Source organism: Triticum dicoccoides, chromosome 5A (genome assembly GCF_002162155.2).
Source record: "Triticum dicoccoides isolate Atlit2015 ecotype Zavitan chromosome 5A, WEW_v2.0, whole genome shotgun sequence".
NCBI classification, from domain to species: Eukaryota; Viridiplantae; Streptophyta; class Magnoliopsida; order Poales; family Poaceae; genus Triticum; species Triticum dicoccoides.
Genome location: NC_041388.1, coordinates 683,878,983 through 683,892,493, shown reverse-complemented (window position 1 = coordinate 683,892,493; position 13,511 = coordinate 683,878,983). Strand labels below are relative to the sequence as shown.

The window sequence follows — 13,511 nt, the reverse complement described above, 5'->3', positions numbered from 1 at the left end:
GGTGTGAGACCTCTGACAAGTTCTTTTGCCAACAAGATGGAGGAGAATAGCTCAGCTAGTGAGCATGTGCTCAGAATGTCTGGGTGCTACAATCACTTAAATCAAGTGGGAGTTAAACTTCCAGATAAGATAGTGATTGATAGAGTTCTTTAGCCACTATCACTAAGCTACTAGATCTTCGTGATGAACTATGACATGCAAGGGATGGAGTTGATCCCAGAGCTGTTTGCGGTGCTTAAGACCGCAATAGGTAGAAATCAAGAAGGAGCATCAAGTGTTGATGGTTTAATAAGACCACTAGTTTCAAGAAGGGCAAGGGCTAGAAGGGAAACTTCATGGATGGCAAACCAGTTGCCACTCCAGTGAAGGAACCCAAGGTTGAACCCAAACCTGAGACTAAATGCTTCTATTGTAAGGGGAACGGTCACTGGTAGCGGAATTACCCCAAATGCATGGTAGATAATAAGGCTGGCAACTTCAAAGTTTATATGTGTCATTAATGTGTACCTCACTAGTACTCCTGGTAGCACTTGGGTATTGGATATCGGTTCAGTTACTATTATTGGTGACTTGAAGCAAAAGCTATGGACTAAACGGAGACTGGCTGAGGGTGAGGTGACGATGTGTGTTGGAAGTGTTTCCAAAGTTGATGAGATCACCATCGCACGCTCCATCTGCCTTCGGGATTAGTATTGAACCTAGATAAATGTTATCAGGTGTCTACGTTGAGCATGAATATGATTAGATCATGTTCATTGCAATACAGTTATTCATTTAAGTTAGAGAATAATGGTTATTCTGTTTACATGAATAATACCTTTCATGGTCATGCACCCTATGTGAAAGGTTCATTGAATCTCGATCGTGGTAATACACATGTTCACGCCAAAAGATGTAGAGTTAATAATGATAGTACCACTTTCTTGTGGCACTGCCGCTTAGGTCATATTGGCATAAAGATGCATGAAGAAACTCCATGTCGATGGATGTTTGGAGTCACTTGATTTTGAATCTCTTGACACATGCGAGCCATGCCTCATGGGCAGGATGACTAAGACCCCGTTTTCAGGTAAAATGAAATGGGCAAGTGACTTGTTGGAAATCATACATGCTGATGCGTGTGATCCAATGAGAATTGAAGTGTGCGGTGGATATCGCTATTTTCTCATCTTCACTGACGATTTGAGTAGATATAGGTATATTTACTTAATGAAGCACAAGTCTGAAACGTTTGAAAAGTTCATGCGATTTCAGAGTGAAGTTAAGAATCATCATAACAAAAAGATCATGTTCCTACGATCTGATCAAAAGGGGATTTTCTGAGTTATGAGTTTGGCAATCACTTAAGACATTGTGGAATTGTTTCACAGTTGAAGCCACCTGGAACACCACAAGGTAATGGTGTGTCCGGACGTCGTAATCGAACCCTATGAGATATGGTGAGATCTATGATGTCTCATACCAATCTGCCGTTTTCATTTTGAGGTTATGCGTTAGAGACAACTGCATTCACTTTAGATAGGACACCATCTAAGTCCGTTGAGACGACGTCGTATGAACATTGGTTTGGCAAGAAACCAAAGTTGTCGTTTCTTAATGTTTGGGGCTGTGATGCATAAGGCTTCAGCCGGAGAAGCTCGAACCCAAAGCGGACAAACACATCTTCATAGGATACCCAAAGGTGACAGTTGGGTATACCTTCTATCTCAGATCCGAGGGCAAATTGTTTGTCGCTAAGAACGTGTTCCTTCTCGAGAAGGAGTTTCTCTCGAAAGAATTGAGTGGGAGGAAGATACAACTTGATGAGGTTGTCGAACCTTTACTTCAACCAGAGAGTGATGTAACACAGAAAGACGTTTTCTGTGGCACCTACGTCTGTTGAATAGGAAGTTAATGATACTGATCATGAAGCTTCGGATCAACTTGCTATCGAACCCCGTAGGTCGACAAGGATATGTACTACTTCTGAGTGGTACGGTGATCCTGTCTTAGATGTCATGTTGTTGGACAACAATGAACCTACGAACTATGGAGAAGCGATGGTGGACCCGTATTCCGACAAATGGTTAGAAGCCATGAAATCCGAGATAGGATTCATATATCAGAACAAAGTATGGACTTTGGTGGACTTGCCCGATGATCGGCAAGCCATTGAGATAAATGGATCTTTAAGAAGAAGACGGACGTGGGCGGTAATGTTACCGTCTATGAAGCTCGACTTGTGGGAAAGAGTCTTTTCACAAGTTCAAGGAGTTGACTACGATGAGAATTTCTCACCCGTAGCGATGCTTGAGTCCGTCGGAATTATGATAGCATTAGTTGTATTTTTCGATTATGAAATCTTACAGATGGATGTCAAAACAAGTTTTCTTACCAGTTTTTCGTAAGAAAAGTTGTATGTGATACAATAAAGGGTTTTGTCGATCCTAAGGATGCTAAAAGGTATGCTGGCTCCAGCGATCCTTCTATGGACTAGAGCAAGCATCTCGGAATCGGAATATATGCTTTGATGGAGTGATCAAAGCTTTTAGGTTTATACAATGTTTGCTAGAAACTTGTATTTACAAGAAAGTGAGTGGGAGCACTACAACATTTCTGATAAGTATTTGTGGATGACATATTGTTGATTCGAAATGATGTAGAATTTCTGAAAAGCATAAACAGTTGTTTGAAGAGTGATTTTCAAAGGAAGACCTAGATAAAGCTGCTTACATATTGGGCATCAAGATCTATAGAGATAGATCAAAACACCTGATGATACTTTCAAAGAACGCACACCTTCACATGTTTTTGAAGGAGTTCAAAATAGATCAGTCAAAGAAGGGGTTCTTACCTGAGTTGTAAGGTGTGAAGTTGAGTAAGACTCAAAGCTTGACCACGGCAGAAGAAAGAGGAAGGACGAAGGTCGTCCCCTATGCTCTTGTCATAGGCTCTATACGGTATGCCATGCTGAGTACCGCACCTGATGTGTGCCTTGCCACATGTCTGGCAAGAGGGTACAAAGGTGATCTAGGACTGGATCACCAGATAGCGGTCAAAATTGTCCTTAGAGGAATAAGGAAATGTTTCTCGGTTATGGAGGTGGTAAAGAGTTCGACGTAAAGAGTTACGTCGATGCAAGCTTAACACCTATTCGGATAGCTCTGAGTAGAGATACCGGATACGTATAATGGAGCAATAATTTGGAATAGCTCCAAGTGGAACGTGGTAGCAGCATCTACGATATGACATAAAGTTTTGCGAAATACATAGGGATCTGAATATGGCAAGACCCGTTGACTGCAACCTCTCTCACAAGCATAACATGATCAAACCCAGAACTCTTTGAGTGTTTATCACATAGTGATGTGAACTAGATCATTGAGTCTAGTAGACTCTTGGATGTTGGTCACATGGCGATGTGACCTGTGAGTGTTAATCACATGGCGATGTGAACTAGATTATTGACTCTAGTGCAAGTGGGAGACTGTTGGAAATATGTCCTAGAGGCAATAATAAATTAGTTATTATTATTATATTTCATTGTTCATGATAATCGTTTATTATCCATGCTAGAATTGTATTGATAGGAAACTCAGATACATGTGTGGATACATAGACAACACCATGTCCCTAGTAAGCCTCTAGTTGACTAGCTCGTTGATCAATAGATGGTTACGGTTTCCTGACCATGGACATTGGATGTCGTTGATAACGGGATCACATCATTAGGAGAATGATGTGATGGACAAGACCCAATCCTAAGCCTAGCACAAAGATCGTGCAGTTCGTTTGCTAAAGCTTTTCTAATGTCAAGTATCATTTCCTTAGACCATGACATTGTGCAACTCCCGGATACCGTAGGAGTGCTTTGGGTGTGCCAAACATCACAACGTAACTAGGTGGCTATAAAGGTACACTACAGGTATCTCCGAAAGTGTCTGTTAGGTTGGCACGAATCGAGACTGGGATTTGTCACTCCGTGTAAACGGAGAGGTATCTCTGGGCCCACTCGGTAGGACATCATCATAATGTGCACAATGTGATCAAGGAGTTGATCACGGGATGATGTGTTACGGAATGAGTAAAGAGACTTGCCGGTAACGAGATTGAACAAGGTATCGGGATACCGACGATCGAATCTCGGGCAAGTATCATACCGATGGACAAAGGGAATTGTATACGGGATTGATTGAATCCTTGACATCGTGGTTCATCCGGTGAGATCATCATGGAACATGTGGGAGCCAACATGGGTATCCAGATCCCGCTGTTGGTTATTGGCCGGAGAGTTGTCTCGGTCATGTCTGCATGGTTCCCGAACCCGTAGGGTCTACACACTTAAGGTTCGATGACGCTAGGGTTATAGGGAAAGTATGTACGCGGTTACCGAATGTTGTTCGGAGTCCCGGATGAGATCCCGGACGTCACGAGGAGTTCCGGAATGGTCCGGAGGTAAAGATTGATATATAGGAAGTATGGTTTTGGCCATCGAAAGTGTTCCGGGCATCACCGGTAGTGTACCGGGACAACCAGAGGGGTCCGGGGGTCCACCAGGTGGGGCCACCAGCCCCGGAGGCTTACATGGGCCAATAGTGGGAAGGGACCAGCCCCTAGGTGGGCTGGGGCGCCTCCCACCAAGGCCCAAGGCGTCCTCAAGAGGAGAGGGGGCAAACCCTAGGCGCAGATGGGCCCTAAAGCCCACCCTAGGTGCGCCCCCTCTCTCTCCCCCTTGGCCGCCTCCCAGATGGGATCTGGGGGCTGCCGCGACCCCTAGGGAGGGAACCCTAGGTGGGGGCGCAGCCCCTCCCCTTCCCCTATATATACTTGAGCAAAGGGGCAGCCCAAGACACGATTCAATCTCCCTGTTGGCGCAGCCCTACCCCTCTTCCTCCTCGTCTCTCGTAGTGCTTGGCGAAGCCCTGCTGGAGTCCCGCGCTCCTCCACCACCACCACACCGTCGTGCTGCTGCTGGATGGAGTCTTCCCCTACCTCTCCTTCTCCCCTTGCTGGATCAAGGCGTAGGAGACGTCACCGGGCTGTACGTGTGTTGAACACGGAGGTGCCGTCCGTTCGGCACTAGGATCATCGGTGATTTGAATCACGACGAGTACGACTCCATCAACCCCGTTCACTTGAACGCTTCCGCTTAGCGATCTACAAGGGTATGTAGATGCACTCTCCTTCCCCTCCTTGCTAGATTACTCCATAGATTGATCTTGGTGATGCGTAGAAAATTTTAAATTTCTGCTACGTTCCCCAACACCAACATCCAGACGGACGTTGGTCGAGAGCTTGTCCAAACTCCATAGGACATGCCTAAGTAGGTCTGAGCATAGGAACAACATACACATGGATTGAATCAACTTGCTCCTCGACGACCCGGTGTGCGTGGCAATGGAACCGCGGCAGGGTCAGCGCCCTAGCGCCCAGGGAGGTGTCGAAGGCGATGGAGACCGGTGACCATGCGAGAGGAGGGGGATTCAAGCCGAGATTGGATGGGGATCGCCGGCTAGCAACCGTGCGGGAGGAGCAACCTTCACATGAAGATTGGCTGGGATCAGAGCGAGGCAGGGGGAATTGGTAATTTTCTCGATGGGATAGGAAGATCCGTCGCTGTATGTAGTTGTAGGCAGACTCGCAGGAGAATTTTTATTTTTCCCGATGAAGGGAAGACCGAGAGGCCGAGACGGGCTGTTGAGAGAGAGATAGCTATTGATCGATTGATAGGTGTTTGCAACTGAAGCTGACATGGCATCTTGATGATGTGGACAGTGTGCATGGTAAGAGAATAGAGAGAAGTGGGGAGCAACTTTTTAAGAATTGTAGATATGACCAATGGCCATGACAACCAGCACCAGTTGTTAGTCAGTGTGATTTACTGAAAGTAAGAATTAAACAGTTTTTCCAGTGTTATTTGCTCAATTTAGGATTTTAAAAAAATTGTACACCATTAAACAAGAATTAATCTCGTACATTATGTTAGATTAACTAGAACAGTGGCCTGCAACATGCGCAAGCAACCTCTTCTAAATAGTTATCCTTCTTATCTAGTTTATTTCCAAAAAAGAATTATGCATATTTAGATGATTGTCTTAGATGACTCATTGCCAACATCTTCCCCCATAATATGCAATAGAATAATGATCCATCTGCCTTCGATATTATAAAGCATGCTTTGATAGAGAAATCCAAACCTTGGCCAATAACTAATATTATTTGATTATAAAATTTATTTCATTTTCAATAAAATTAAACCTACAAGTATATGGTTTAATTATGTGACATAAAATTGATTTCATTGATTTGGTGTTAAGATCTATCTCTAAAGATTTGCGGGTTTTTTAGGGTTGATTAGCGATTATTAGTTAGTGGAAAAGTATATAGAAGAAATTATTATTCACAGGTTAAACTTGAATAATGAAAATTGACCATGTATATCACAAGGGAGAGTAACATTCTTTGATACTATAAATTTGCAACGACATATATTTCACATCTGAATGAATACAACTAAAGTATAAAAACAAGAATTGTTGGTATTGTTGAACCATGAATTTTGTCCATCGGTTATCCAATGCAATAATTCTCTGTTAAGGCTGAAAAGAGGTGAATCAGCTAACTTGGAGTTTAACGTTTCATAATGACTTATTCCCCCAACAACAGATCATCTTTCATTTATCTACCAGATCACAGCAGTAGTTGCAGACAATTCTCAGAGTTTAACAGTGTCACTAAATTGTTTGTCAGACTACATGACAATTTCAACAACAGTTTTAGTAAACTGTTTTTTTCTTTTTGAATTAGAGTTTCCTTAAACTGTTTCAAGCACGAGAAAATTAGTAGTACCTCACTAAAGTACACCCCCAAAATATCATTTACAGGAAAAAAAAAGATGTTTCTATTTTCCAAATTAAGTAATGCATGTTGTCTTGGTAAAGCATTGGGCGTTTCAAACAAACGTTGTGCGTCAGATTTTACAGAATTGTATTAATACGTTGTGTTAGATAAGTTTAAGGACCACTTCTTTGGGGGTTTTTTAGTTTTTGTATGTATGATTATGTTCCTTCGGGTACAAGTTTATGTATCAATAGTGGTATTAGCTCTTTTTTTTTACTAGAAAAGAAAGCTGCACGCAAGCTGACTCCATGGATTCCTCCCAGACTGCTACGTACAGCTAAAAAAGGACTGCTACGTGCTGCTCGCAGCTCCCGGTTTCAGTGGAAGACACTTCGCCCATCCCTGTGCTTGTTGTCATCAGAAGAGAACAAACTGCTGTAGCACGTAACGCGCCGTGGACGACGTGTCGTTTCGTCACGCTTCTTTTCTTCTTCCTTCTTCTTGATGAGAAAGTTTTTGGTCAGTCACTCGGACGGCACGCTCGCCCGTCTCCGCACCGCGTGAGCAACCCAACCTGGGTTCGGTTCAGACCATGCGCCTCCCCTCCCCTGTGCTATCAGCAGAACCGACGCGACACGACGACGCGGAACGCGCAAACCGCACGTAGTACGATACGAATTGCGCGGCAAGAGCGACGGACGGAGCGAATGCTTTGCTTCCTGCCCAAGGACAAACCAAGTTCACCCGCAAAAAAAAAAAGGACAAACCAAGTTGCCTGCCTGCCTTCCTTCCCCAGCAAGTCGAGAGTCGTCCTCTTCCTCGCCGCGGCACGTTCCCTTCCGCTCCCCGTCACAAAGTCAGAACTGATCCCTCCCGGTCGAGGGTCGCCGTCGACGGTGAGGTCGGGCTTACCAGGAAATCGCGCGGGCCGGCGTACATCGTGACCTAACCCTCCAACGGCTGCCCGTTAAAGTTAAACTACTCCGGCCGCCCCTGCATCGCACTGATGTCACTCGCACACTTGCAATATACTCGCAGGCAGGCCAGTGGTTGGGGCAAAGCAGGAGGAAAGGAGCCGCCCCTTGATCCCCTTTTGTTCACCAAGCTGCCGATCCGGTGAGAAACACTGTGGATAAGAACCGGATTCTGATCGATCCTAATCACGGCCTGTAAGGACCAAAAGCAAGCACTACTTTAGACCCCAAAAGAAGCTTCTTAACGCTTGCATGATGCAGCCGGGGAGAGAGGGTTTAATTTGATAAATCCATCCGGTGGAGCAGCCCATGTCTCCAAATCGGGCATGTGCAACCGCAGCGGCAGTGGTGACCGGTGACCGGTGAGAGCACTTGCCTGCCTGTGCGCTCTTTATCCGTTTCACATGCGTTCACGGCGTGCATGATTCATCGTTGATTAGTCGTAGATTCAAGGACACACCTTTTTTAAGTTTTGAGAGGGGATTCAAGGACGCACCTGGTTGCATGTGAATTCATGGATCTGGCCCGAAATTCCTGACCAAGGAAATTGAAAGGAGGAGAGGCGATGCGTGAAGCGAAGACCAACTACAGTGAGAGAGTGCAACCAGTAGTTTTTAAAGTCAAAACACAATTCTCTTCTGCTTAATTAAAACACAATCTTTGCCTCCGTTTTGAAAATAAATAAATTAAAACACGGTACCAAAGTCTCACGTCAAACGGATGGATGACAGAGGACTGATCGCGCCCGTTGAATCGACATTCCATAAAAAAAAACTCTGGTGTGGCGTGATCATCAGCGCGAGGAAACTTGTATTCCTCGTGCGCTTCTCCCTTGTGGTGGTGGATAGTCAAAGGGGCAGGAGGGGTGACGTCCTCAACCGGATCCTCTCAAATCAGCTGTCAGGTCAACGGAGAGAAGCCGGTTCATTATTACGAGGGAGAAAACGAAGGCACAAGCAACTGTGAGCAAGAAAAGAAAGTACTCCTCCCTAGTTGCTGCGTTTCGACCGATCAATCTCTGCACAACACCTCCATCAATCTGCCTCATGCACGTACGAGTGCGTATATGGCCGTATAACCTCCTTTTCAAAAAAAACAAAAAACAAAACGTACGAGTGTGTATATGGCCGCCGATCGTTTTTCCATGTCCCCAAGTGCTCCGGTCAACTCCTAGAACTGAAGACCCTCGTCAAATTTTGGACTGGAATAAAGGAGGAAAAGTACTTCTACTCTCTGGCCGCTCGTACTAATCCACGGCCACGGCGGATGAATCTCTCTCGGCAGCGCGCCAGGGAAGACCGGTCAGCACTCACACACGCTTTGTTTATGAGATGATTGGCCGGCCGTTAACGGTTGGCTATGCGCCTATGCTGCTGCAGCTCCACGCATCACATGGCCGGTCCATTTGCCCGAATGTGCGCGGCCTCGGTCACGTGGATTCGATGGGGGTTCGGCCGAGGGATGTCGTACCACATGGCGCCCATGTGGTGCGCTGCCCCTGAGGCAAAGAAGATTCACGTACACTGTTGTTATCGTCGTCAAAACATGACACCACACTTGTGTTTTTATCATGTTTTTCTCTTTCGAAAACATAGGTTTTGTCTTTCCACGCGTCTGGAGCGTGTCATTCTCTGTCTTTTATGGTCGATTTGACACTTGGTAGACAGACACGACCGGTGTGATTTATCTGCCGAATAATAATACAGTTTGTCTAATTCAAATCTAGATGTTTTTTAAGGATGTCACATCTAAACTCCTACAAGTATATAATGTAGCAATAAGAAATAAAAAAAATTAGGATAAAAAAATAGACCACAAACAGAGATGTGACATAGTTATGTCACATCTAGATGCGTCCTAGACAGACCCATAATAATATGCTTGGTGTGTTTGCAAAGTTGAGGACGGATGATGACGCGGCGTTCCAGTGAAAATCAAAGCCAAAAGTTACTCGTAATTTGAAAGGAGAGGCATTGCAAATCTCATAGCCCTCGAGCCCATATCGGGACAGTTTTATCTCTCGTTTTTCGAAAGAGAAATATCTGAGACAGATAATCGTTCATCACGCAACCTGCCCTCGTCCCCCGTAATTAACCGGAAGCTTCTCCAGGCGCGCTGAGACGCGGACGCATCTGCTGACGCGTCGCCACCCGTGGCGGCTCCCGGCGCGCCCCGGGCCCGAGGCTGCTGCCGTGGAGTAGGAGTAGCAATAGGCCCTGCGCTACGCCTCCCACAACCATCATCCATCCCCGACCCCAGCACCCACGCACGCACAAGAAAAGCTCCTCCGCCCCGCCGTCCCCCCCTCCCCGCTTAAAACCTCGGCTCCGACCGAACCCACTGCCCCCTCACACCCGCCGCGCCCCGATTCGTCGTCACCACTCCCACCAGACCGTCATCCACCGTCGACTGCTGCCCGGCCGGATTCGATCTGCCACTACTAGCGCAGCACGGCGCCTGACCGATCGGCCGGCATGGAGAAGAAGCTGCCGCTGCCGCTGCCGCTGGCGCACGGGGAGGGGCTGTGGGCGCGGCCCTGGCGGTGGGCCAAGACCGCCTTCTTCCTCGTCTCCATGCTCGCCTCGCTGCTCCTCGTCTGCGCGCCGCCGCTCCTCGTCGTCCTCCTCGACCTGCTCCTCCCGCCCGCGCTCCTCTCCAACTTCCTCCGCGCCTCCTCCGCACACACCCTCCTCGACCAGGCCAGGGGCTTCCACTTCCGCTCCTCCCTCGTCGACCTCCCCGCCGTCTCCGCCGCCCGCTCCCTCCTCATCCTCTGTGAGCGCCCCGCCCCGCCCCTCCGCGCTGTCAATTTCCTCATCTCGAATCGACTCCAGATTTTGTTCCTCTGTGAGTTTACTAATCGTTCGGCCGATTTCGTGCAGGCGCCTACACGGCGTGCGGCGGAGGCGCGGCCTACCTGTGGGTGGCGGCGGCCTGCAGCGTCGGCTCCCTCTTCTACGTCCTCGCCAAGGCCGTCGCCGTCTTCGGCGTGCCGGCCGACGGCGCCGCCGGCCTCGAGCTGCACGGCAAGGGCCAGCTCCTCGCCGTGGAGGCCATGTTCCTCATGTCGCTCGCGCTCGCCGCCGCGCACCTCGCCATGGCATACCGGGCCAGTAGCCGGGAGAAGCGCCGGCTGCACGTCGTCTACAGAATCGACATCGAAGCAGTGAGTCCCCTCACCCCCTCCATGCCAATCTTCGATCGCATTAAACACCATCGCCATGATCAGTGTGTCAGTAGCAGCCACCGTCACACACGCCAAACAAACAAACAACTAAAATTCAGATAAACTGGAGCTTTGCAATTCGCCATGCAAGCTCGCAGGAAAGAATTTTAATTTTCAAGATTCCGCAGCACAATCCAGGCGCTTCTTTGGGTGTATAGTAGTATAATTCATCCATTCATCCCAGCGCTTTCGGCCTGACAGCTGATCCAACTTTGACACTTTGTGTGCAAAACGCGCCAGCGTAGTGTGTAGTGTAATCCGAGGCGCGCCGCGGAATCTACTGTACTACTTTCCCCAGCCGGCGCAACTGTACCGAGCAACACGACAGCTCGTGCAACGGGCGGATGGGAGCCTGAAATTCTGAATTAGTCTACTTGCGCCTGCTACCGGGCGCATAGATTAACCCAACTGGTCAGTGCTGCACCACATTAGCTTAGCTGTACCATCAATTTTTGATTAGTGAGTAGTGTGGTTGCTCCTAGCTAGCTGACTCCGGGTGCTCCAAGGACGGACGGACGGACGGAGAGAGTCAAATTCAAACAGCGCCAACCCTGCTCAAAATCCGCACGAAAACCGGACGGAGACACGGTCCAGCAGCTGCTGAGACACGTTTCGCCACACGTGGACGGTACCATGGTCGACTGATCTGGACAGTGCGGGCCGACTTGTAGAGATATCTGGATGGATGGTCGCTGCGGCCATCTGTGCATGCACAATGGGCTAAAAATGACCTCACAACCGCAACCAAAAACCCGGCGTGTCACTGTCGCGCAGTGTGGCCGCCTGATGAACCTTCTTTGCTTCCGTCGGAAGCACAGCTCGACCGATGGCTCTTTTGGCGTGATCTTCGTAGCGGAAGAATCTCCTCGACTTCGTCAAATGTTAGCTGTCGTGAAAGCGAACAAAAGTTACAGCTGTTTTGTTACTGTCTCGTTACTTGTCGGGTTACTAGTAAATTAACTCGGGTTGTTTGTCAATTGTGTAGGTAAGGTTAAAAGGAACCCACACGCCCAAGTCGCTGAAGCAATGCATCGTATGACACCCATCCATCGTCCGGTGTCGGATGGGAATGGATTCTGGAGAGGCGACGGCAGGGGTCTCTGCTTCCTCCTCCGGTCTCAATTTTTTGGCTCGAGCAGTAGTTTGTGTACACTCCGATTGATCGATCGATCGACACGACGCGCCATGTGTATATGTTACCCGCACCAACGTCCCTCTCTCCCAAGTGGACATAGTGTGGAGCTCAGCTGTAAATATGGTGGGACATTTGTGCTTCGGCCTCCTGCAAAAGGGATGAGCCGTGCGGCAGATGCGATTGCTGTTTTTTCATCATCTTCTTCTTCTCTCTGTTTTAGTTTCAATCACTGGACGTCACCATGTCTGACACTCTGACCGAAACTGTGAATTGTCAAAAGAACGAAATTTGGCGGACTGGTAAAATTAATCTGGGCGCCGGGAAGAAGTTTCAAACACGTTTTTCCTGCCGTAGAAACTTCAGGCCAGCGAGTCAAGTAATGACGCACGGGACAATAGTTGGTAAAAGTGACTTGAGAGGAGCTTTCCGATTTGCCCAACGATCTAGACCTTGACAAATGGGAAATGGAAGACTTTGAAGAAAAAAAATTGAGAAAAGAAAGAGGACTTTGATTTGTTGCTTCTGGAAATCTGGGATACTTTTCAGCATGGGAAAAGGCCAGCATATCGCGAGAGGATGGCTGCTAAACCGATCTGGATAGTGTTCTTTTTCTTTAGCGAACCCATCTGGATGATGTGCTCCTCAGGGGCCGTCATTGCAACAAAGGCAAACATATTTTAGTAATTCAATATTACATGTTGTACTACTCGAAATTAGAAGAAAAAAAGTATACTTTTCATAATTAACGTGATCCTTCCGTTCAATGTCAGATGCATTTTTTCATAAATTAATTCATGTTATTTTTTAAGGGGATGAGTACAAGAAAGAAAAGAAAGTACACCGATTTGGTTCAGATTATTTCAACTTACTATATCTCTACTCCTAATGGAGCAGTTGGTAGGATTGCGTCCACGATTTATTTTCGTCTGGTTTATTTTCGTCCGGTTTATTTTCGTCTCATATCCCACCACCATATCTCCTCACATTGATTTTTTTACCCTCACAATAAAAACTTTCCTAACTTTTCCAAAGTTTCCTAACTAGACACGTTATAAACGGGCATGTACCGAGAGCACGTTATCAATTAATAAAATTTTGTTTTATGACAATCAATTCCAAATCCTAATTTTCCTAATGCATCGATCTTTGCCTTTTTTAAGTAGTTATTTTGATAGGGAGGGTTTAGCCACGAAAATCATCCCTCCATCGTCGGCTGCATCCCTCACCCACGTCGCTGTTGCAGGATCTTCATCCGTCATCCTGAGCAATTGGGGCGGCGATGCGGGCGAGCTTCACGATAGTGGGGAGGACCAGGCCGCGGTGAAGGCAGGTCATGCGCTCCTCACGCTCCACGAAC

At 47.3% G+C, this 13,511-nt stretch overlaps 1 protein-coding gene across 1 annotated transcript; it reads left to right on the top strand.

Moving 5' to 3' along the window:
• Positions 1 to 10,078: 10,078 nt before the first annotated feature.
• On the top strand, positions 10,079 to 12,491 carry LOC119304127. Its single transcript, XM_037581290.1, has 3 exons — positions 10,079 to 10,568; positions 10,676 to 10,959; positions 12,005 to 12,491. Exons 1-3 carry the CDS (start codon positions 10,268 to 10,270, stop codon positions 12,056 to 12,058), a joined length of 639 nt encoding a protein of 212 aa, XP_037437187.1. The 5' UTR covers positions 10,079 to 10,267; the 3' UTR covers positions 12,059 to 12,491.
• The last annotated feature ends 1,020 nt before the right edge of the window (positions 12,492 to 13,511 follow it).

Bases quoted from the DNA above. Each gene is read 5' to 3' on its own strand.
- LOC119304127 (XM_037581290.1), top strand. From the start codon at position 10,268: ATGGAGAAGAAGCTGCCGCTGCCGCTGCCGCTGGCGCACGGGGAGGGG. The intron at 10,569-10,675 runs GTGAGCGCCCCG...GATTTCGTGCAG, and splicing joins CCGCTCCCTCCTCATCCTCT to GCGCCTACACGGCGTGCGGC. The intron at 10,960-12,004 runs GTGAGTCCCCTC...TCAATTGTGTAG, and splicing joins ACAGAATCGACATCGAAGCA to GTAAGGTTAAAAGGAACCCA.